General features: G+C 44.0%; 1 protein-coding gene across 1 annotated transcript in view; it reads left to right on the forward strand.

Annotated features, from left to right (window-relative positions):
* LOC147679834 (uncharacterized) overlaps window positions 1-26,586 on the forward strand; it is a 104,874-nt gene that overhangs the window by 36,261 nt on the left and 42,027 nt on the right. The window contains exon 5 of the mRNA XM_086943390.1: window positions 883-1,053. Within this exon, the coding sequence (XP_086799516.1) occupies window positions 883-1,053 (171 nt within the window). The remainder of the gene's footprint in view (window positions 1-882; window positions 1,054-26,586) is intronic.

The raw sequence follows: 26,586 nt of genomic DNA on the forward strand, positions 1-26,586 counted from the left end.
TTCCAATTGTCCCAGCCACCATAACAAAACAAAGCGCTATGATGCGGATACCCCTGGCCACGTCAGAACACTTTTTTACCTTCACCCCAATCGCCCTCCATCCCACTCATGTTGTGTAGCTTGCCCCCATTATGTGTATCCTACCCCTCCTGCAACAACAATAAAATGCTATGATGCAGCAGCACTGACCGCATCATAGTGCTTTTTCCCATGACTTTTAGACATGCTGAACAGCAGCAGGGCCTCTATACAGCATGGTTAAAAGACATTGCCAAAGACAATAGCTCTCGCATTGCAGAAGCCTTTTGGCTTTGCCAGTGCTTGTTTACAACCCCACTGGGTGTACTGCAGTTTATTTTCCGTGCTTGGATTAGGGTCCATGTTACCCTTGTATATCTAGCAGAAGTCGTCGGTTTCTTAAAACTTACACAACCCCCCAACCCGCATTTAGTGAAAATGAATGTCCTTTTCTTCCTGGGCTTTTTGAAGAGCAAAGAAAGGACTGACGGCAAATGGTCGGGCTGTGTATAATGTGTAACACAACTGTGGAATTAAGAACCTTGTACTTCTGGGACAGTCTTGAAATAATTGGCCTGTAGGCTTAAACCACTACTCCTGCACAGACTCTCCGTGTGATCTGCAACGACTCATTCCCTTCCAACCGTCCTCTGCAGTCACCTGTCTCTGCCCTTTGTGTCCTTGCCCAGCAGCTCTGGCTTTGTTGCTGAAGCTCGGTTTGACCCTGGCTCCCTCCTCACCTCCGTTTGCCCAGTTCCACGCCATTATTCCCTCACTAAACAATGACAAAACCTCCATGGTAGCTTATCGTTTGTGCAACCTATACTCACTCACAGCAGCCTGTTCTCTCCCACATTTTTGCAGAGCGCGTGGGAAATACAGAAGACAAGGACGAGAAGTCATCTAACCATGAAGGAGCCTCAGCGACATTCCAACTTTATGCGAATTACAAAACCAAAGTGTCCGACACGGACGGCAAACAGCTCTGCAAGGGAGACTCTGCGATTATAGCTATGCCGACGAACTCTAACAGAGGTAAGAAGACTGTCAGGTTCTACCTCAAATCCGTCAGTTGAAGTAGGGGTGATCATGCCCTTGTGAGACCAGCTATCAATCAATGTAAGAGCTTCTACAGCATAGAAGAACTATGGCACATTTTCTCTGGGTCCTGGATCATCAGGGTTGAGCGCACTATCCATGGTGGGTAATCTTGATGATGGGCCACAACTATTCAGCGTCTTTTAAGAGTAACATTTTTAAAAGGAATAGGTCTTTCATTTATACACAGGAAATAAGAGCAGCTACAAATCGAAAACTAGAAGATCCTTTGGTGTTCTGGGCCCAAGATGCGATTGCGACCCCCATATATCAACTGAGTGGTTACACAGCAAGGCGCAGTATACAAATATAATGTAGATTCCGGTTGCCTGTGTTGTTCTATGAGGTTAGTAGGATTTTGTGGAATATTGTAAAGTCTCAAACACTTTTGGGGTCTCTGGTATTCTACAATGTGTTTACAGTGCTAAGTCAGTGGGCCAAAAGAGCATGACAGAATGATACAAAGCATCCCTGTTGTTTTAATTGGTTGACCGTCCTTTACACTTTATCGATGAACCCTCAATTTGACCACACGATTAACATGGTTTCATCCCAGCATGCACCAAAATGCATAAACAGCTGCTCCAGGTGACATGGGTCTCTCAACCAACTTGGATTTTGCTACTGGCTTGCATGGGAGCTTCTTCTGAAGTGCCACAGGGTCAATGTTCTTGAAGTGCCCAATTATCTCTATCACTGGGATCCATTTGAGGGGTTTCAGAGGTACCAAAGCAGTTCATGAGACTAATCAGAGATCCTAACAGGTTACAAAGCCAGTATCATCAAAATATACTTCGGTAATACTGGAATTAGCACACAAAGCAGTTGTCTAGGAAATACCAAAATGCATGGGCATAGATCTAAAAAATGGCAAGCATTGGTTCAGATTTTTGGTTGGTGGCAGCATCACTGGACCTGCTCGTTCATAGTCATAGCTTGGATACTGACGTTTAATGTTGGGATCCATTCGCACATATGAACCATGACATCTTTGAAACAAAAAGGGCTGTAGTCCAGGGACCATTGGTCACAGAATCAAGGCCATCAGCCTCAGTCATCATGATGCTATTCTACTATCCTGGGTAAAGTGGGAAAATACCAACTTCCACATAGATAATATTAGCCGGGCAGGTCGGTGAACATTGGATCCTCATCACACTCAAAGTCCTGGAAGGTCTGCGACCCTCTTGCATTAAATTCAGTGCCTTTGGTTGTAGCAAGTGATCTGCAAGATCCTCGAGCCTCGTGGTCCTCTCGTGTCCATGAAATGATCTCCTTGAAATATTTAGTCTGGTGGGATTTGCTCTAGTCATCTTTGCCAGAGGCTAGCATCATCTCCGCACTTTGGGCTATACAGCATTCTCTTCTTCTGCTTGGATAGGTCAATCAGCAAATATAGTCCCCAGCATTCTCTTAGACCTGAAAGAAACAAGGATATAGATAGCTCTAATCCTGGAAAATGTCCCCTGTGCTGCTTCGGTAGAGCTTCTCCTTCAGTTCTAGACAAGTTATAACTATTTGCTGATTTCAGAAAGTATTTTTCTAAGTTGGAAGCACCAACGAGAAGCCAAGACAAACCAAACAGGCTTTCTTTAAAATTAAAAATATTTCCCACTCTGAGCAGATCGAATCTTTGAATGCTTGCATTTGATCCTTTTGTATTGTTATGTTAGATATTTTTATAGAGCCATCGCTTGCCCCCGAGGGCGTCTTGGCGCTAGCTCAGGAAAGGAGACCAAATAGATCTAACAGTTTGAGTGTAACAAAGAACATGTTTTGAGGGCCTTCCTAAAGGCCCAAAAATTATGTTGGGCTTTGATATGCAAACAGAGATCATTCCAGGCCTTAGGGGTTCTTAGCTCTTAGCTTCTTCCTCCTCAGTTGAATCTAGGAACAGACACCAGTTTGGCTGATGCAGATCACAGGGAATGAGTTGGTAAGTACCGAGCACAGTGCTTTTTCAAAAACCCATGGCTAGTTCAATGCAGTGCTTTGAAAAAATGTGTATTAAAGGGAGGGAGCAGGCGAAACTGATAAAGTATTTCTGATAGTCACAAGTTCAGTTAAATTTTAAAGAGCCGTTCCCACTATTGCAAAGCGACACCCAGCACAACACACCAGGCAAGGGCAGATCATGCGCTGTTGCTGGGCAGACCTCATGAGCTTCGAAGGATGTAGATGTATGTTCCCCATTATACCCGGAAATCATGAGGTATCTGGGGTGCAAAGACAATCTGAAGTGACCCCACCATTTTGTGCAACAATCACATTATCCTTTGTAGGGAACGTTTTACACTGCACATGGCCTACAATCCACCCAGCACATGTGTAACATTACACATAGACACACAAAAGCAAACACAGACACAGTACACACACCGTGGCATGTCAGGACTTGTAGTGTAGTTCCTATTTTCCCTATAGGCCCTGCGCATTGGAATAACATAAACAGTAGTATGGACGTAGAAGTGCTGTCTTCCAGGTCTCTACTGACTATGCTAAACTTAATTGGGTTTGTTACCAACTAGCTCAGAGGTCACTGGAAACTTTCTTGACTGAATAGGAAGTGATCAGCTTCCCTGGTACAGACAAGAAGGGATTCAGTTTTCCAACAACCGCATAAACATGACAACTTTGCTCCTTAGAATAAGAGTCAATCTCTAGAGTCGTGTGAAACAATAGACAGTTATTTTACTCAGTCAGTTGTGCAGATTACTTTCACCAAGATGCAGAGAACAGAGAGACGGGCGTTTTCAATAAAAAGGTATTATTTATTGAACAGTCTTTCTTCTCACGCAAGAGAAATGAATTGCCACAATTGCAAGACTAGTTATTATAAAAAGTGCGTACAGTAAAATGAGGATTGCGAAATAATACTGTAAAAGCATTGGTATGGTTTCTTAGCCATACAATGGTTAAAATGAATAAAATATATACAGTCATATATACATTTAGCTAACGTACTCAACTGGTGCTTCTAACTACGCCTACCCCAGTGTACCTGACCTAAGCCTAATACTTCGGAGGGAGTAAGTAAGTAGCAGTTTTAGTTAAGTTGGTTTTGCCAAGGTTTGCTTCAAGAATTCTCTCTAAGGGTTTAGTCAACACCATACTTCTGGAATAGAATGTTGAAGGTCTTGTATCTCCTTCCAGGACTCGATATCCCAGTCACTCGCAAGAGTAGGCTGGAAACGCCGGAGCTGGATTTTCTCGGCAAGAGAAAAGACAGCGTTCTCTCAGCGCATCGAGGAGGAGGAGGGGCAGCGTCCGTGGGCAGCTTGTATCTGCTGGGCTTTGTAAGGGACAGCTGTTCTGCTCCTGTGTTCACCACACCATCGCTATCATCGATGTCGTTGAGGCAGCGCTTGCTTAAGGCAACGTTGGTAATATTTATACCTGAATGGTGCCTTGTTTGACGTAAGTTTTTGGACATAAGACGTCAATAAAGATGTCACTAGGAAGTGATCGTCTCTCAGTGCTCATTAGAGTTCTATTACTAATCAAAACATAGCAAGCCGGGCTTTCCCAGGTTGCTGAGTTTTATCTTGTTGAAGAACTCGGAGTGTAATCTAGGAATCTTAGATAGTGGCTTTTGCTCTAATGAGCTGCAGAGGAAGAGATTCTGAAATGTGGCTCTGATCGTGTTAGGCCAGAGACGAGTTTCTGAAATATTGCTCTTGATCGTTTATGCCATTATAGGGGTATAAATGGATTATAGCCGTCTAGAGGCATAAGGTCACAGTATTGATCGGGGTCCAAGATTAGAACGCGACACCCACTCCACGAATTTATGTCCATCAAATTACTAAAAACTATAGCAATAAGATGCATGTGTAACATTACCCACCCCAAAATACATATTCGCATTTGAAATGACGTATTTGAAATACATGGTAATATTGGTACTGTACGTCTTTAAGCATAGAAATCATTCAAAATTATAGCATATGTAATCAGTGAATGATATTGCGAAAAATTACACATGAAATATCTCTTTATACAGAAAAGAAGTGCAAGATAATTTCATCACATATAAATGCATTGCTGTAAAATGTGCTAGAGGCTGATGTAAAGTTATTATGTCTCTAGATTTATCTAAAAATAGAAGTTCTGTTCTTTATGAATAGGTCTATTTTAAGCAAAGAATTTCGTCCCAGAAAAAAGGTAAATATTTTTAAAAAGTGTTCAATTCAAAAAAATTGTTCATGGTGAACGGGGAAATAGAGTTCTAACGCTTTTCAGCAGTTTTTGTTGATCAAAACTGAAGGCCGAATTCAGAGTTCATGGGAACGCTGTGTGTCGGAATGTTTTTCAAAATTATTGTTTCTGTTCAGGGGAGAACATCATATCAGACAGGCTCTCAAAAAATTGGTCTACAAAATCAGGTGACAGTTCGACCAAGTTCGATAGTGCTGTAACTTGGCAGGTGTGGGAATGATTGCTATCATCAAAGTCTGGATCAGCAATGCTCACAGAAGGTCGTACCTGGGTGATGTTGCTTTTGTTTCTCGCTCCACTGTTACCACCTAGTCGTAGCACAGGAGTCTCAACGAATGCCGTCATCAGGATTGGTAGCCGCTGGGGACAACACAATGCGTGAGCCGTTACAGGACTTAGCAAAGTATCGATATCCATTGGTACTGCTGATGGAAGTGCAAGACAGGTGTCCAACACGTACTCATCTCCGCATAACATACATCGAAGCACAGGTAAGATGCAGGTCTGCCATATAGGTCTGAATGAAAGAAACCAGGTCATGTTCAGATCTCTCAGCCTGGCCAATCCAAGGACTCTAGTTATGCGGTCCCGGTAGCGTATTGCTAGGATCGTTTTTTCCATCCTTGTCGGAGTCATGTCTGAGTTTAGGCTTGCCATATCGGAGCAGGAGGGTCAAAAAAAATGCCTGCTACAAGTCCCCAAATCAGGGGTATGCCGCCAAAGACTGAATGGACAAAATTAGGAATGATTCCCAGAATTGCTTTGAATGGTGTTAACAGTCCCGTAAAAATGGCCTTAAATACGCCTGGGATGCCTATGGCACTAGACATGTTAAGAATTTGGCTAAGCATTTCTGTGAAATGCACGGGGCAATTTGTTGATAAAAGGTCATGAATCTCTGATGTTGTCCTTGCAACTAGGAGATCAAACGTCTCTTTTGATGACGTGATGGGCACTGTTGTCTGCAAAAGCACAGACTTCATTCTGCTTAAAGTATCAATTCGTATAGAAGAGACATTCAAACGAGGCCAAATGGGAGTCTCGGAGTCTCCAGAGCCGTTTGGAAACAATGCTTGCATACTGCATTTGACCATGGAAGTTACGGTTACGAGATATGCTTTCCCTGGCAAAAGGCCACAACAGCTGTGATCCGTTATTAGAATGTAACTCCCGTTCGAGAGCTGCTTAAAGAAACGCTCTATCTGCGTTGCAGGTGTGACATGTTGGTGGCATGAAAGGTTGTTTGAATTTCCTTCACAGGCCCCTTGTAAATTAATACCCTGGCACAAAAGTATACCGCTTAGTGAATGTTTGCAGTTTTCACCACTAAGAAATACATTTTTGTTGCTGTCACTATAGCATGTGTGTGTATATGGTAATTTCCATGCTACCCTTTACCCAAACGTTCATACTGGCCAGTCGGTATGTATTCAAGGCAATTTTTAAATCGGAAAGTTGTTATCGGAATTGTGATAATCCTGTGTATTATCCATTCAATGACAGGACTTTCTGACATTGTCAATGGTAATCTCTCAAGTTTTTCGATGCTCAGGATTGTATAGTCTGCTCCTTTCTGTGCCAAGCTGATTTGTTTATCAGTAAGGTTAAAGATGGAAAACAATGACGTTGTGCTGATTAAACGCCATGGCACATAGACTGAACGAAGATTTTGCAGCGTCCAGCCTAACTGTACAATAGAACGCAATTGTGACTGGCCATGCTGTAACATTAGCAAGTCTTTGTCTATTTTATCTATGGCAGATGATACAATACTGTCCAGTGAATATATTCTGGAGGACAGAGTCATTAACCCATTGTCCACAACAGAAAGTGATTTTTCCAAATTAATACGATCAATTTCTCGTATTTTTTCAGCTGTTTCAATTTGTGTTACTTTCCAAGCCTTGTTTTAAGCCGCATATATACTGGTCGCTATGAAACGCTTTTGACGCTGCTTGCGTGGTCCCAGAATGAAATCACGCAAATCAGCACCATCTTTAAGTAAAGATAAGTGTTGCTTAATTTCTGCCAGTGTGGATGATTCTAGCCATTCAAAGCACAGCTTTCCTACACTGTATGTTGTTACTATCCCTGGATGTTGTCTCTGGGAGTATCTAGGGTCTGGTCTGGTCATTGTTAACCCTGGTGTTTTGTTCAGGAATCTATCTTGACAGTTATTTGTGTCAGTAGGCCAGATTAACCACTTTTTCCAATCAGGATGTGTTCTGTTTAAATGTAAAATTTTAGATACGTCTATTTTAATATCTGTAGTTGCATTATCAGGTATTGGCTTTGGAATAGACGGGTTGTTAAGGTCTTTAATCTTAGCTAGGCCAAGACAGGTTGTTTGGTGAATTGTGTCATTTAAGAACATTATTTGTTCTGGGATCATGCAGGCTCGAAATAATGCTTCTAGGCCTTGTACCTGCCAATCTTTTGTACCCCAGATGGTTTTTGTTTCAATGTTATTTTTCCAAAAATCAAAACCAAATGTCATCATTTTTTCATAAAATGCTTCTGAATATATTAATTTAGTATTTGTCAGCATTGTTTTCAATTCTGTTTTATCTAACAGTTTATAATAAAACGTTTCTGCATCACTGGTGTTAAACCCTGAGAAGTACTGGAATTTCTCATAGAATGTTTTAGAACTGCTCTTAGGTGGAGTGGAACAATGTTCCCATTGGTTATATTTAAAAACATTTCTAGGTTGTGCAGATTTATGCAAGTAATGGTCACCGTAATGTGAGAAGCAGTACATCTGTTCATAATTAGACGAACCTTGTAAATAATCATGTTCTGTAAATCTAGCTGACAACATGAAATCAGACATCATTATTATTATTATTATTAAATGGGATTTATAAAGCGCACTGACACCGTGGGTTTCCTGGCGCTGTGAGACATCAAATTCCAGAACTGAGGGTTAGTGCAGGGTTAGCAGGGTGGGGGGAAGAGAAAAGTTATTATTAATACTTTCAAAATCCCAATCATCAGAAAATGTACTTGGTTTTACAAAGTCACTTAAGGAAACCTTGAACTGGTGAGGATATTTCAGGATTTCGACCGCACCATATATTTCATAGTCAGTTTTGTCCCATACCACCCCCCCCCCCCGGGTATTTGAATGGCTGTGACATTTACTGTTGATAGTTCTCTTTTCTTCACGTGGGATGATCTGTGTGGTTTTAGGACTAGGTTGATGTTCTGACTTGTTGTGTCCATTGAACTTTAATAAACTTTCCTAAAATTTAAACTAAAATTAGGCCTAGTAGGAGTATAAGTACCCCTGAGATTATCCAATGCTCAATCAATGGTGCATTCAGATTTACTTCTTTGATTTGATGAAAGAGTTCAGTTGCTTTTTCTTTAAAAGTCTTTGTTTCTGGCATCACTTCAGGGTCGGTTTGATCTTCAGAAAAGTTGTCGAAATTGATGAAGTAGCCAGAGGCAGTTCTGTCAATTGCTGGAATTGTTCTTTCAATTTGTCTTTCGGTAGCACTTTCTGACGCCACATCATTGTAGACTGGTGTTTCTTGACAAACTGATTCAATCTGTATTCCAAGTGGCACGAGTTCCATGGCATTATTGCATAGTCCCTCTCTGTGCACTGCAGGCTTATCGAATGTGATTAGTCTTTCAGTTTGAACCTCTTGGATTGTTGCAAGTTTGGGTATTCTGTTGTCTCTCGGGAGTCCACTGGACCTACTGTTGATTATAGGCCACATGCTTGTGGTTTTACCAGGTCAATTGATACAACTCTGTTCTCCTTTTTACCAGCAAGGGGCGGTAGCACTACTGATCTTGTTCAGTTGATTGCCAAGACAGGTACTACTTTTCTGTAAGAAGGCCCAAATTTCTTGTTCACCGCTATTTTTTCTCTGACTAGATCCCCAATCTTTGGAATCCAGACAGGCCTTGCTGGGGCTGGTGGTGCCTCTTCAGTGGTAGTTGGCTGTTGCTTTAACTTTATGTTGCTTAAGGATTTTCTTGTTTCATTCAAGTCCTGTAAAACAGCCAAATGATCTTTGATGTCAAAGTCTTTATTCTTATCTTCTACCACTGATACCTGACTATCTAAGTCCTGAATGTGCATTCTAGTTCCGAACAATAGTTCATATGGGCTGAAACCTTTTAGAGAATGTCTTGCCAAATTGTTTAGACTGAGCTGGACACTTATTAAATGTTTGACCCACCCATCACCCGAACCTAATACCTTCGCTGTTATAGATTGCTTTATGTCCCGGTTTTTTCTTTCCACTACACTGTTCCCTTCGGGGTGTGATGGACAAGAGTATCGCAACCCAATGCCCATACTGGCCATGGCCTCCTTATAAGCTCGAGAGCTGAAAGCAGGACCCTGGTCAGAATGGAACATGGCAATTGCGTATGTGCCGATAAAGACTCGCAGATCTTTTATAACCGTTCTGGCGTCAGCCGAGCGCTGGGGCCACATCCATATGAATCTTGTACAGGAATCCACTGCGACCCTGATATATTTATAGTTGCCGTCCCTTTGTAGGGGACCACAGTGGTCCAGGTAAACACATGCTAATGGTTTATCTGAGATGAGAAGGGGAGTCTGCGCCAGTCGTTTTACTGTTGATACTTTCATTCTTTGGCATATTTCGCATTCTAATACATATTTCTTAGTTTGTATTCTCATGCGAGGCCACCAATATCTCTGTTTTAATAGTGATATTGTTGCGGAAACGCCAGCATGTGCAGAAGCAAGCCCTTCATGTGCCGCTGTAATTAGTCCTAACCCGTGTTCCATGTTTGGAATTACTCTATCCCCCACTCCAGGGATTCGAGCAAAAGGAACGGAGTTTGCATCAATTACGTATGCATAATTGAGTGGATAGTTCACTGGTAGTGCTGCACAGCTGCGCTTTTTGAGGACGTTTTTACTGCCAGCGTGGTTTCCCCGTCTATGTATTTTTCTGAACGCTTTTTTGTGGCTACGGAAGCCGGTTTAGTTGCTTCCGCTGTGGCTGTATTAGCCAATGAATTCCCTGCAACGTGAACGCCATCACGTTGATGACTCAAAGTGTGTATCACGTGAGTCTTTTGTAGTTCTTTCTGTAAAAGAACTACCTGTTTCCAAAGCATTTTATGCTTGATTGTGGCACCTGTGTCATCATTGAAATCAGTTTGAATCCAGCTCTGCAACTTATTATTGTAAGAGTTGACGCAAAAATGCGAATCGCACACGATTAGTGTCGGGAATTCACGTTCTGCATTTTCAAGCGTCACCTTTAAAGATCTGATTTCAGCTCTCTGAGCCGAACAGTTTCTTACTGATTCAGTTTTTGTTATTTTTGGTCTGAATTTACCGCACAGCCAGCGACCTTTAACAATCGCGCAGGCTGCATCGTAGGATTTATTTTCTACGTTGAAATGCTGTATGAATCTGTCTGTGTAGATTATACAGGAGTATTGTTGGAGAGGCAGAATTTCGATTGGCAAAGGATATTCTTGTTCATATTTTAAATCATTCAGTTTTTCGAATTGCGGAGCAAAATAGTATTTCACGTCGTCCGCAGCAAGAGAATTTACATACTGTATCCATTTCGGATCCAGTGACACTGTAGACAGGTTTACTGGGCTGAATAGCGTCTCGAAGGCGGATTCCGCTGTGAGGACATTAATCCTTTTGCTGTGTGCTAGTTCCCTTTCATTAGCTAATGCAGTTAGTATTGCTTTCACAGTATTTTCTGTGAGACTGAATGTTTTTTCTGCTTGTGTGTACAAGTGAGATTTGTAAGCTATAGGTACCTTTTCTCCCTCATTAGAGGTCAGGTACGTGAATCCGCATCTTCCTGGGATGACTCGGATTACAAGGTTGCGTGTATTGTCACGTGTGACTAATTTTGTTTTTGCTAACATGTCTGTTTGCAGTGATCTCAAAATTTCTGTGTGTTTTTTAGTCCAGTTGATTGGTTTAAAATCAGGTTTAATTAGTTCATAGAGAGGTTTAACCCTCTCCGCATAATTTAGAATGTAAGTTCTACCGAAATTCAGGAAACCTAGAATCGATTGTAAGTTCTTCAGCGTTTTAGGTGCTTGGAGTACAGCGCACTTCTCTAAAAAGTTGTCCGCTAGGCTTTTTCCTTCACTTGACAATTCGTATCCTAAAAATAATACTGTCAGATGGGCAATTCGAGACTTTTTAAAGTTGAATTTGTAACCCTCTGCTGCGAACCCAAGTATTATGGTGTTCACTCTTTTCAAGTGAATCTCTAAGTCGTCGTCTGTGAGATAGATATCATCTACATATGATAATGCCTCATCATCATACATTTGTAGTAACTCTGTTACTCTGGCTGAGAATAGTCATGGGCTGTTCTTGAATCCCTGTGGGAGCCTACAGAAATTTTTCTGAGACCCTATTACTGAGAAAGCGGTCAAGTATCTGCTTTCTGGTGCAATGTTTTGACAAAAGAAACCATTTGATATGTCTAATGTCAGTTTATATTTTTTACGAACTATGTTATTCATTAGTGCAGCACTATGCGAATTTTGTACTGCGAATGTTTTGCAACATGAGTTTAGGTGTCTGTAATCCAAAACTAGACGATATGAATCGTCCGGTTTGGAGACAGGAAACAAAGGATTGCTCATTTGAGAGGTGCATGTTTCAATCACCCCCTGGTATCAAGTTGATCTAAAATCTCCCTGACTTGTTTTTTAGCTTCTTGCTTAATTGGATACTGCCTTTGGGCAGTCGGTTGACTTTTTAATAACCCTGGGCGGAGTTGGCGGAGTGGGGCTTCGCGGAGCTACGCGAAGTGGGCGAGAAACTACGCCCACCTCCGCACTCCGCGTAGCCCCACTACGCAAACACCACTGGCCGCCAGCCCCGCCACCCGCCCTCCCTAAATACTTTCAATTAAAGGAGTCAAATAATTAAAACACACTTACCTTGCCCGCCGCTGCCCGCCGCGTCCCCGGGGCTCGCTATCTTCCTTCCGTCTTCCGTCTTCTTTACTAATGCGCATGCGCGGGCGGCCGTGCAGGCGCATTTCTCACGAGAAAATGTGCATGCGCGGCCGCCCGCGCATGCGCATTAGTAAAGAAGACGGAAGACGGAAGATAGCGAGCCCCGGGGACGCGGCGGGCAGCGGCGGGCAAGGTAAGTGCGTTTTAATTATTTGACTCCTTTAATTGAAAGTATTTAGGGAGGGCGGGAGGGAGGCGGGTGGCGGCCAGCTACGCTCCGTCTGCGGAGCGTGCGTAGTGCCGCCTGGCTACGCCCGCTCCGCAAAATGCGGAGTAGGCGGCACTACGCACACTCCGTTCACGGAGCGTAGCTGGCCGCCCACCCTTACTTTTTAACTGGATTTTGTGAGGAGGAGAGTCCTCATCCCATCCTACATGATTTTTATATAATGCTGGTGCCTGGGCCACTGCCTATTTCCTTGCATACACATATTTAGTGTGAATCGAAATGTGATTCGAGAAGGCAGGCATAATCATTTCTTCGCCACGAGGGCACTCCCTGACAAACTCTGGGGGCCAATCTTTTTCAGCTAACAGGATGTCATAGCCTTTTGAGAGTTTATCCCAAAATAGACCCCTTATTTTCCTAGTCTTATCACCCTCTATACGCAGTGTTATTTCGTATATCTTATGAGGTTCGCTAACTCTGGTGTCTGCAGTTTCTACTTGAATGTATTCATTTGTGTCCACTGTCTCCAGATGACTCATCAGGATCTTGCGAGCTATGCTGATTTCTGCTGCGCTGTCTAGCATTGTCTGTGCCCACTCCCCGTTTTTCAACTGTGTCCTCAGTATTCTCGGCATGTTCGATTACTCTTAATACTGGCTACCTTCTTTCTTGGAAATTGTAACTTTTTACTTTGAGCAGGTTCCTTGTCTTTGGACTTGGTGTGCTCTCCTGGGTCTGACCGTCCTCTTCTTTCCGATTTCTGCGAAAAAGATCGAGAGGGACGTGTATCAATACTTTGATATCTGTCAGGCTTCTTCAAATTATCCCTATTTCTAAGGTTATATCTTTTCTCAGAGGGCTCCCTCTGGGGAGACTGATGTTCTCGAGTCGGAGTTCTTTCCCTCCGACGAGGAGACCTTCCTCTGGACTGGAAAACTTTTTCTTTGGGAGTGGATTGTTTATTTCCATCCCAGCTCTTTTTAGGAGTGTTTGAATTATTTTTAATAAATAATTTTTCAGGATTTTCGAGCAGTTGGGGCTTTACTGGTTTTCCACCCAAGCTGTCTCTACCTAGTTCTTCATAACTTTTTTCTATAATTCTGGCAAGCTAAATTGGTTGATCTGTTATATCTGTTTCCTTCAACTTCTGGCGGATCGCCACAGATGCTGCTTCTCCTTTTATATTGGCTAGTAATATAGCCGAGACCTGCTTGAAGTCTTTCAGTAATTTCATTCCAAGAGTTAAAGCAGGTTCTGGACCGTATTCATTCTGAATCTGTTTTAGCACTTCTGGTATTACCGCCATTGACGGAACACCATGTGTTTTCGTGTAAAAGGAAGCAAAGACTGTACCCCAAGTGTCACAGTCCTCCACGTGTGGTGTGACCCCCATTGGAAGGCAGATGGTCAGGATTCTGTGTTTCTCAATAGGGGTAGTATTCGGAAATACTGCCTCTATTTGAGTAATTTTCTTCGCTAACCAGAAAGGAATTTGTTCCCGTTTTATGGGTGTTTTACCAAGACATGGTTGTATGTTCTGTGGTGTAATTTTATTTGTGTTCCCCTGATGAGGGGTCTGCTGTGGTACATTAACAGCTGTTTGGACTGTAGCAGTCCGCATTACATATTGGACTAATTGTCTATGTATTTTAATTAATGTTTTTAGCTGTGCTAACAGCTCCTCTCTTGACATTTTTGCAATGTCCGGATGTGGTGTGTAGCTGGCTAGAACCGGCCACGTTGCTCCTGGTCTACCTAGTGGACCGAGCCTGGTAATATGATCATTATGTTTTAGGGCACCTTTAAACCAGAGCAGGAATTTTAATGGGATTTCAATCTCCTCGAAAGGAGCGTACTCTTCCGGTGGATCCCCTATTTTGTAATAGTGGAACTCGTGTGTTGCGGTGTTTGCCGCTGGAAATTTTATCCAAGAATAGAATACCTCTGTCTGCCGATATTCGTGCCTCTATCACGAAGACGACTGTGCCACCTTGCGTGGTCAGTCCATTTTCTATAAGTATTGACGTTATAGATTTTCTTAAATGTACCGGAATGATTATTGCACCCGGTTCAGTAGTCCCGTCGGGACCCTGCTGAGTCGCATTTACTGCGGCATCATCGTCTGACATTTTATTGTCAGGAAGGTTTTGCAGAGCAGGTCTCCAAGGAGACAAAGATTAGGTGCACAATATTTTGGAACACTGTATCCTACAACGTTGAATAAACCAGAGCTTTACATAGGAATCTCTTCCTACTAAGTTCGGGCGGATTTTAACCTTTCACCCACTCCAGACGTCTATTGGAGTATTTACGGTAGAAAGGGGTCTGTGTGAAAAATGCACGACTGAGTTACTCTAACGTCTTGCGTTAGTTTTATCGCCTTACCAAACGTTGGGCGCCATGTAGTGTACTTCCTATTTCCCCTATAGGCCCTGCGCATTGGAATAACATAAACAGTAGTATAGACGTAGAAGTGCGGTCTTCCAGGTCTCTACTGACTATGCTAAACTTAATTGGGTTTGTTACCAACTAGCTCAGAGGTCACTGGAAACTTTCTTGACTGAATAGGAAGTGATCAGCTTCCCTGGTACAGACAAGAAGGGATTCAGTTTTCCAACAACCGCATAAACATGACAACTTTGCTCCTTAGAATAAGAGTCAATCTCTAGAGTCGTGTGAAACAATAGACAGTTATTTTACTCAGTCAGTTGTGCAGATTACTTTCACCAAGATGCAGAGAACAGAGAGACAGGCGTTTTCATTAAAAAGGTATTATTTATTGAACAGTCTTTCTTCTCATGCAAGAGAAATGAATTGCCACAATTGCAAGACTAGTTATTATAAAAAGTGCGTACAGTAAAATGAGGATTCCGAAATAATACTGTAAAAGCATTGGTATGGTTTCTTAGCCATACAATGGTTAAAATGAATAAAATATATACATTCATATATACATTTAGCTAACGTACTCAACTGGTGCTTCTAACTACGCCTACCCCAGTGTACCTGACCTAAGCCTAATACTTGGGAGGGAGTAAGTAAGTAGCAGTTTTAGTTAAGTTGGTTTTGCCAAGGTTTGCTTCAAGAATTCTCTCTAAAGGTTTAGTCAACACCATACCTCTGGAATAGAATGTTGAAGGTCTTGTATCTCCTTCCAGGACTCGATATCCCAGTCACTCGCAAGAGTAGGCTGGAAACGCCGGAGCTGGATTTTCTCGGCAGGAGAAAAGACAGCGTCTCTCTCAGCGCGTCGAGGAGGAGGAGGGGCAGCGTCCGTGGGCAGCTTGTATCTGCTGGGCTTTGTAAGGGACAGCTGTTCTGCTCCTGTGTTCACCACACCATCGCTATCATCGATGTCGTTGAGGCAGCGTTTGCTTAAGGCAACGTTGGTAATATTTATACCTTAAAGGTGCCTTGTTTGACGTACGTTTTTGGACATAAGACGTCAATAAAGATGTCACTAGGAAGTGATCGTCTCTCAGTGCTCATTAGAGTTCTATTACTAATCAAAACATAGCAAGCGGGGCTTTCCCAGGTTGCTGAGTTTTATCTTGCTGAAGAACTCGGAGTGTAATCTAGGAATCTTAGATAGTGGCTTCTGCTGTGTCATTTGCTCTAATGAGCTGCAGAGGAAGAGATTCTGAAATGTGGCTCTGATCGTGTTAGGCCAGAGATGAGTTTCTGAAATATTGCTCTTGATCGTTTATAACATTATAGGGGTATAAATGGATTATAGCCGTATAGGGGCATAAGGTCACAGTATTGATCGGGGTCCTAGATTAGAACCCGACAGACTGAATGGAGCAGGTCTTCCCTCCTCCAGGGCTACAGGTACTCCTGAACCTAGAATCAGCCTTCACTAACTACCAAACTCTTTGTACCCTTATATGAGGGGGCAGTGCCCACTTATGGTGCATCCCCGGGATAGCAGAGACTAGTGCTTTGCCACAACATGTCAACAGAAAATGGACTCCTCCAAAATGCTATGGATTGTGAATTTCACTGAGTGAAAAATCATGGGGTGGGTTAGAAACAAGCAGGAGTCCCTTCTTTCCATTGCCTTAAGAGGGTCTGCATCCCTGTAGGAAGGTGGCTACCTGACTATGGTTACCACAGATTTTTTTCCTTGTGTTTAGCTGGTTTTCGACTTAGTTGGCCTGGTTCCCTGCTAATCAGGGCCCCAGGCTATCTGCTCTCTCTGTAAAATGGATTCCATGTACCCTAGGTGCATAACTAGATTGGCTTGGGTCACCTTATCAGCCCCTGTACAGAGCACTATAGGGGCCCAGGGCATAGGTGCATCCAAGGCCTACCAGGGGCTGCAGCATATCTTTTGCCACCCCTGGCTGGCTATCTAAAATTGACACAACTGGCTGATCACTCAGCTGGGGCAAGGTGGTGTAATCACCCCTTGCTTAGATATAGTATGCCTATATCTAAACCTATCTGTACACATATATACCTATCAGTCACTCCTATGGCAGGCCTTAACAATCCTGGAGGTAGAGTGCTTGGTTTTATGTGAGATGGTGCTCTAGCATGAGCTGAGCCTGTCTGCAGCTGTCGGGACCAATTCCCTAAGCTGTTCCGAGATATTACCATACCATATACTACTAAGTGCATTATAATCCTCGCGGTTATATGTTAACTTTGGTTTGGCTTTATCAAAATATGTCGTGTAAGGTGTCATACGATTTGGAATACTATCCCCTCAACAGTTCTGTCAACGGGGATAGCAATCCACCCCTCTAGAGGGAGAAGACATGTTACTTTACTGAAACGCGGTTGATTTTTAAAAGAGCCTCAGATCCACAAAATGGATGCTTCTGCCACAGACACGAGTCTGGCCTCCTGCTGCTGACCGAAACTCAGCAGAGGAGGCCTGGGCAAAGGCTTTCCTGTCGCAGGGAGGTGTTACACACTCCAGACAGGAGATAGTGGATTGTAGCAGGAAGGTTTGAAAGAAACCAGACACTGCCTGGGGAGCACAAGGCTGCCCCTTGCATAATCCGGCCAAACCGATTCTGGGGCACACCAGCCCCTGTCCCAGCACGGCCACGATCAAAGGAAAGGGGTGTATCCACCCCCTTCCTGGGTCCCACCCATAGGAGGGGACCTAGCAGGTAATCCAGCCCCCTAGATTGGTATAAGAATTGGAGCAATGCCAACGCACTCAGGTTATCCTGATGAAACATAAGAAACGAAATTCTGGACCCTTCGACATCCTACTCGACGTAGAAGACTGAAGAATCTCCCTTGTGGTCAAGGAGTGACCACCCTGTGCAAACAGGCACCATCCAGCACCTCGACGTCTGCTTTGTTGCAGTTCCCGCCGGAACTCGAGCAACAGAGATCGACGAGATCAAGCTTGCCTGCCTTCTTACAGCCCGATCCACAGTCCCTGTAGAGCTGAGACCCGTGGAGGTGACCGGAAGCGTGGGGCACGCCATCTTGAAAAGACCACAAGAAGCTGACCGTGCAGCCCACGAGTGACCCTCAAAGCTGTACACCGGGGTTTGAGAATCCCCAACCGTGAGCCACTCTTGCACCGAAGCTCACCCCTGTACACTCGACGAGTGCTGGGTGGGGCACTTCTGCTTTCTTTGGCTCGATGCGTTGGCCCGGTCACTTGCCAGCTGGCTTGTGGCCCCTGTGCCGACGAAAACCTAAAACCGACTTGCGATTCTGGTTGCTCCAGACTTGCACCAGCTCTTCTGAAAAGGAGTACCCGCTCTGACCCTCCTGGTCCGAGTGAGAAGTAATCTTCCAGTCCTGCGTGGATTGCTCTTGCCAAGTGTTGTTTGCTCCGATCTTGAAGCCGACAGCGCCGATGGTGAGAACCTGCGTGGGACAGATCTTGACCCGCTCCTGGACGTCACAGATGCCCCAGAGCCCACGTGGCAGCGGAGAGAAGCTCCTCAACAACCACCTGATTGCGCCTGACATTGCCTGGTTCCGTCCTGGTTCCACCCTGGTCACTGCTGAGTGACCCAGACTCTGTCCCCTCTGCTTTCAGGTACTTTACGACTCTGATCCACCCTTGGATCACACTGGACACTTCTCCTTCACATCGCATGCAGCATCTTCAGCTTCAAGCACCAAGAACCTGCGTGACGAAACCCGACGCCACTTCGACCCTATGCACCCGCTTCCTGTGGGTGAGGTAACATTGCAAGGCCGGTGTTCCCACACTGGTACACACCTCTAGGGTCTGTGTCTAAAGTTTTGTCCCTCTGGGTTCAGCGGAAGTATCCTAAAACTCTAACTGTGTAACTTTTACGCACCATTGACTTAACACTGGTGCATGCGTGTGCTTTAAGCGCTGCACCCGAATCCCGCGGGCTTTTCCCGACTTCAGCATTGCTTGTCCCGACTGCTCCCAGCGATTCCCTAGGCCCTAGGCCTAACCACTGTTCGATTGGTATCTCTTATACCACTTTCTGAATATATGGTTTGAGTGGCCACCCGCCCTCATCCATAATTGTGCAACTTTGTATGTTATACTGTGCTTTTGATTTAACGCTTGTGCCCCTTTGCTCATAAAGAGTACTGGGGATTATTTTAGAAATAAACACATATATTTTTATAATATATACTTGTGTGGTGTCCTTTCATTTGATATTACAGGACTGTGATTGGTAAAACAGCTCGCTTAACACGACCTCTTGAGTTTAGCCTTTAAGGCTGCTTAGTCTATGCTACCAATAAGATAGCTTGTCTATAAGGTTGACTTACAACCAGACACCATAAGGGATTGTTTGGACTGATACAAGGTGGTTCCAGAATTGGAAACATCATATATCAGGCCAACTTCTCACAATCCCTGAAACCTCAAGCCCGCATTTCCATTCAACAGTGGTACACCGTTGAGCGGAAATGAGGGCTTGAATGCTACATAATGCTAGATCACCCTCATTCCTTGACCTTTTGGAGGTCACACAAGTTGGTGGCGCTGCTATCTGAGGACCACTATTGGACACATCCGAATTCTGCAATGTCAGTGCCACCTGTAGCACCAGCTAGAAAATGTGTCCTGCTGTGATTTTCACAATTTTTGTCAAGGTAAAACCTTATTTTTTTCCTAAGAAATTAGCATAAGGAGTGGTTGAAAATGAAGGGAAAACTTGTTTTCATCTGTAAACATAGACAAAATCTGGGGAGGTAAGTCAGAGAAGAGTAGCAAGTTTCATTTTAAAGGTCTGTGGGGTGGAGCAGTGTCAGCTGCATGTTAGGTGTCTCAAAAGACCTAAATGGAAAATATTAGTGGACTATTGAAAATCAAAATGATCAAGTGGAATTCTATTGCAGAAGTTTCCTTTACAAGGTGAATGTATGGATGAATGGATGTGGGGAAAGATTAAAAGAGTGGCTGGTGTGTGCTATGCCATGGCATAGACTTCACAAACAGGCTAACAATGGAATTCTTTAGCATCGGGAGGGAGAGGGTGTGATTGACCAAAGGAGTATGTTTGTCAGTAAGCAGCAAATGTGAGTTTATTGGGTGAAGACCAAGCCAACGGGTTCTGGATTTGTGTTAATAAGTTCACTGACATATATATATATATATAAACAAAAAGAGAGAGAGGGAACTTGTTGCCTCCACTCTTATTCCCCGGGAAAATATTCAATAACCGACAGAAGGATGAAGCCAGGAGGTTGAAGGGCTATCAACAGGAATCACTCATGCTTTTATAAAGGGCCCTCACTCACCAACCTAGTTGCTGACATTCTTCATCATTGGGCCCCCACCAGAGAGGCCGAATGCCTCTCCGGTGTGCTTCAACGCCTGATTACAGCGTAGCGGGATTTTTTGTGATAAGTGCAAGTAGTGGTCCAGCAAGCGGAGATAAAATAGTCTTTACTATTCCTAAATAATTTTTAATGGTGGGATAGTAAGGCTACATAAAAAGTGTGTGGTGGATGTTGCGACTGAGTAAATTGGTGAGTCACAGCCTAAATTAAAATGTTAGGTCTATATGTTACAGCCTCTGTTTGCCAGTTGCGAGGCTTTCTTCAGGGCCAGGGACCATGGCGGTATGCACTCGCTAAGGTGCACCCTAACCTGCGGCCTCATAGGGAACCGGATTACTCACGGTTCCTAATTTCACGCCTTCAGGGCTTCTGAATGCATTAATAAATCTGCAAGGAGAGAAGGACATTGAAAAACACAGACACAAGACATGAAAATTACACATCATTCGCCTAGTAACCATTCCAAAATGCGAGCAATCCTTTTTCATGCAATCGCATGTGCCCTTAAATGTAACAACGTGCATTGGTGTGTTACCAAATTGATAGTATATGTGGCCCTGTTGGCATTTAATATACAGTTATCGTGGATGACTTATTGAGCCTGATGCAAATTCTTGTCTGTCGTGATCTAGGTAAAATTCTGCCCGATCGTAACAGAGTAAGGTATGTGCAGTTAACCTTGAGCGGCGCTCGTCTTACATGTTTGCCTGCTCAGAATTATCTTAGATTTTACCTAAAAACGAAGCGGAACAACCTAACAAAATAGGAGACACCTGTGTAGTCGTTAAGTCTAAGGTATGATCAGTGAAGACATATTACGGAGAGATTAAAGCTTACGTTCACTGACACAACATCAATGTAAAACATATCAATGTTAAAAAAATATATATATATAGACAACAAAAATATTGACTCCTATACTTAAACAGGTAAGTACAAAAATATTGACTCAAAAACATCGATGTAAAAAATAAAGATGTATAAAATATCGAATTTTATATAAATATAAAATAAAATAATAGATATTAAATACATTAAATATTAAATATATAATAATAAAATAAAATAAATGTAATATATGTTTTAATGAAATAAACCAAAGAAATGTAATAAAAAAATAAACACACAAACATAATAATTTATACATATAGATTTAATTTAAAGTAATTACTACACTATTATTTTTAATTTATGTTTAAAATAATATAAAAAATAAAAATATATATTAATGATTTAAAATATAAAAACACTAAAATCTATAATAAATGAAAGCATTAAACTATTAGAAAGCTATTTAACTTAAATTTCACAATACAAAAGTTGGGTAAGTGTTTGATAGCGGAGGAGAAAAGTTACTATTCCCACTCCACTGAGTGCAACTGTAGGATTTGTGTTGGATAGCGGAGAGGTAAAAATTACTATTCCCACTCCAGTGAGTGCGACAGTAGGGAAAGCGGTGGATAGCGGAGGGGTAAAAACTACTACTCCCATTCCAGTGAGTGCAACAGTAGGGAAAGTGTTGGGTAGCGGAGGGGTAATATTTACTATTCCCACTCCAGTGAGAGCAAAAGTATGTAAAGTGTTGGATAGAGGAGGGACAATAATTACTATTCCCACTCCGAAGAGTGCAACAGTAGGATAAGTGTTGGATAGCGGAGGGGAAATGTTTTTATTCCCACTCCGATGAGTGCAAAAGTAGGGAAAGTGTTCGATAGCAGAGGGGTAAAAATTACTACTCCTACTCCAGAGAGTGCAACAGTAGGTAAAGTGCTTGATAGCAGAGATTTAGAAATTACTATTCCCACTCTAGTGAATGCAACAATAAGGAAAGTGCTGGATAGCGGAGAGGTACAAATTACTATTTTAACTCCAGTGAGTACAACATAAGGGAAAGTGTTGGATGACGGAGAAACAAAAATTACTATTCACACTCAAACAGTTCAAAAATATTATTACTTTTGTTAAAAAGATAAAACAAAATAAACAATATTTAAATTAAAAAAGATCAAACATAAAAAGAACACATATTATAATACTAATTACATATATTAAAAACCTACAAATATTATACAAAAAAATAATAAATACATTAAAAAAATAATAATTTTAAATTAGAAAATATTTACCCAAAAAATTAATGAAAACATAAATGTGTTTATTTTATTTCCTACCCTATAATATCACACCAATAAAAGACACTTCAACATTTTTTTTAAAAATTTTTTTTATTAAAGAAGCATCAGAAAAATCACTGTACAGAGGGTCCGCCGCATTCACCGAGCACACATCAGGGGGTCATAGGATTAACAAAACTTACAATTGCAAAAGAACTTCACGGGGGGGGGCTCATCAATAGCGGCATTCAGGGGTGGTGTACAAATATCCCCTCTATAACTGTTCCAGGGCCACCATACCCGTGACCACTTGTGAGGGCGTCCCCTCGCGAGGTATGTAGTCTTTTCCCCAAACATACACCAATCTAAATTCTTTTCCCAAACTTCCAGAGTGGGAGATTGTGCCGCTCCCCACATTTGGGCTATATTTCGTTTGGCAATCATAAAACCCAGGGTGGCCCATTGTGTTTGTGAGGTGTTTAGGTCAGTAAGCTCCCATATGTTAAGTAAGCACCTCCTCGCCTCTGGTAGTAGGGCGATCCCTAGTACTCTGTGCATTATGTCATGTATGTTGCGCCAATATGTGGCGATGTGCTCACACTCCCAGATAATATGGATAAAAGTCCCAACGAGTCCACACTGTTGTTTGCAAAGCCCCATATGTACTAGTCCGGGTCTAGTGAGGTAGATCCTGTGTAGAATTTTAAGTTAAACTAATCGCAAGCGAGCTGGAATTGCACCTTCTTTTGGGGAGGACCTTGCTATCTGCCAATCCTCATCATCGAGTTCTAACCCATCCTGTTTCCATTTGTCTCTTAACGCCTCAAGGGGTTCAGAACTGTGGTTAACCAGTTTTTTATATATCAGGGAGATTGTTTTGTCAGGAAGGTGTCTGTCTAATATCCTATCTTCAAGCGGTGAGGCCTCTAGGGGCTCTGTCTCCTCGGGTAGTGCTGAGAGAAGGTAGTGGGTAACCTGCCCATAACGAAAATATTCAGAATTTGCAAGCTTATACTCCACTTGCATTTCCTCAAATTATTTGATTTTCCCCTTTCACCAGATATCTCCAACCGTAGAAATCCCTATTAGGTCCCACAGTGGGGTGGATATGGTTAGTTTGTTTTTCCAGCCCAATGAACTCATGGCATCATGCCAGATCTGAACCGAATGCTTCGTTGGTCCAGTTAATGCCAATTTATTCAACCGAGAGTACAAGGCTCTACTATACCTACCCCCAGGAAAAAGCCATTTATCCAGAGCATATCCTGGGTCATCAACCCGGCCATATGTGCTGTGATTAATAGCCGCTAGTTGGGAGGCCCAATAGTATCTTTTGATATCTGGAAGAGCGATACCTCAGTCATACCAAGAAAATTTTTATTTGTTTTGCAGCTAAGCCCTCCCACCATAGGCTTAGCTGCATGCTCTGGGTCTCACGGAAGTATCCCGGTGGCACCACATCCAAGGTATTCTGCAGAGCATAAAGAAGCCGAGGAAGAGCCATCATTTTAAAAAGGGCTGCTCTACCCAACAATGAAAGGGGAAGCTTCCTCCAGCTGGAGATATCGCTCTTGAGCCTCTGCAAAGGGGGGAGAAGATTTCGGGAATACCTAGCCGAGGGATCTAAGGAGACAAAAATTCCCAGGTATTTGAACCCTTCTGTGTTGAACTGTATAGGACAGTGTCGACAGTGTCGCGGAGGGACTGGAGGGTCTCCCTTCAATACAAACAACAAGGATTTCTCCCAGTTAATTGAATGTCCTGAAGTTCTCCGGAAGGAGGCCAGGACATCGAAGATAACAATAAGGGATTTACGGGGAGAGGACAAATAGAGTAATATGTCATCCGCATATAAGGATATGCGGTCCTCCCATTGAGGGGACCACTGTAAACCTTTAATCGAGGGTTCCTAGCGTATCCAAGCAGCAAGAGGTTCCAGAGCCAATGCAAAAAGGAGGGAGGACAGCGGGCAACCTTGACGGGTGCCCCGCCCCAGCAAAAAAGGAGGGGAAGCTCTGTTGTTTACAACTACTTGAGCGAGCGGTTCTGAGTACAGCAGACGTATCCATCCGATAAATTCGGGTCCAAACCCAAACTTGGCCAGAACTGCCCATAAATAAGACCATTCGATCGTGTCAAAGGCCATTGTTGCGTCAAGTGACGCAATTATGGCTGGTTCCCGCAGAGTGTGAGCTCTGGCCAATACCCCATGCAGTCTACGCAGGTTTAAGGCCATATTCCTATGGGTCATAAAGCCCAATTGGTCGGGGTGGACTAAGTCACTGATGACTTTTACCAGTCTATTTGCCCGAATCGTGGTCAGAATCTTTGGTTCGGCATCTAAAGCATGGTGGCTGTGTAGTGAAGGAGCTCTGCAAGCAACGCGGCATATTACAATAATCCGATCATTTATCCGGCTCAAGTTCACCCCAAGTGGTGGTTCCCGAGAGCGGAGGGCAGTCTGCACCGTCCGACCCGACCCTGGTACAAATCCGACGCCCGGAACGGACATACAACGCTGATATGCAGCCTGCCATCAGCTAAGCAATGCCGGCCTCGAGCACCCACATGCCCGAGCGGAAGTGAGGGGTGGGCGGCCACGGAAAGCGGAAGTTGGCCTAGACCCTGGAGGTGTGGAGACGGAGCCCAACGTTAACGGAGCCACAAAAGAACCGAAATGTGGAGGGATATCGCCGGCACCATAACAGCAGCACAGGGGATGGGACGAGGCACCGGATCGCTCCCTGAAGGCACGGACACTGCCGACCGACGGAGGCCCGGAGCTTTCCCCACGGTAGGGCCTGTACGGAGAGACCCTAGTCTTACAGAGGGGCGAGGAAAAAAAAAAAAAGCACTCCGACTGTGGGACAACCGCCGCGTCCTTGGAGTGACTCCGATTACAACAGCCAGAGCAGCCGCACAATCGCGGATCGCGCCCTGTCGCCATTGCCATTACATTGGCCCCCATTACCGACGTACTGGAACAGGGGCTGAGGAAAGACAAGCGCAGCTGCCGGAAGGTAGACTGCACCTGGAAAGTGTGGGGAAGGAACACACATCGCAGTACGAAAGTCAGGACGGACAGATAAAAACCAACGGAGGCGGTGAGTCACTGATACCGCAGCAGCGGCCCTGGGGATAGAGATAACGGCCGGATTGCCCCCCTGGGACTGGGTCACTGCTGTATGACGAAGCGCAGCACCCTGTCCCACAATAGTGAACCTGCGGAGGGGCCCAGCAGCAGAGAGACGCTCGCAGATTGCCCTCAGGCGGGGAATAGGTAGCATACCGCATTGGGCTCATCACCCGACATATTTAACCCCTCCTTCCCCCCCTGTTTAATACCGGATGATAAGCAGGCCCTGCGCATCCACAACTCTATAACGCACAGGAAGCCTAGGGGATACAGGACCCTGGCATAGTCACTACTAGACAGAACTGACTGCGCAGACCGGAAGATCTGAGCCAACCACACCCCGACAAGACACAACGAAGCTCCGCTACGTATAGGTAGAGAGGTGCTCCGTGTGCAACAACAGAGAGACTACCAGAGGGGCAAGCAGCGCAGTGACCCCCTGGGTGAATTACGACGAGCCGAGGAGCGTGACACAAGCTACTGCGCAACAAGCCTACCGACACAAACACTGTAGCTATACATTATCCAGCAGCGGACTCATTGTGACGGGGGCTCCTCCCTGCGAAAACTGTGTGGTCGCATACCCTGACAGTGAAGACACCGGCGCACCCCTGAGGCACCAACGTATCGGATCGGTGGACTTGTGCTGGCATAACATCGCCCCATTGAAGGCCGCTTCCGAATTGCGCTGATCACCAAGGGTCGGAATACGGAGTACAAAAGACAGTGTTGCCGCTGACGCAGAGTAGCTCACTCCCTGTGTCACAGTGAGGACGGGCGCCATGGCAGGCAGAGGGCCGAGGAATACATTGACGCAAGCCAAACTGGACAAATACGCTTATGACAAAAACATATCGCCGCAAACAGAGGGACGCACCTCCACGGGAAACGGCCATGACAATGAAGGGGCCAAGAAGGTGACACTAGAGGACATCATGAAGACACTGTCCAATGTGCAGACGACGGTGGGGTTGATATCTACAGATGTGAATCTACTACAGGCGGATCTTCACAAAATGTCGGAAAGGGTGGCTCAGGTAGAAGTGGTCACGAAATCTATAGTGGAAGACACCTCAGAG

Source organism: Lissotriton vulgaris, chromosome 11 (genome assembly GCF_964263255.1).
Source record: "Lissotriton vulgaris chromosome 11, aLisVul1.2, whole genome shotgun sequence".
NCBI lineage: Eukaryota > Metazoa > Chordata > Amphibia > Caudata > Salamandridae > Lissotriton > Lissotriton vulgaris.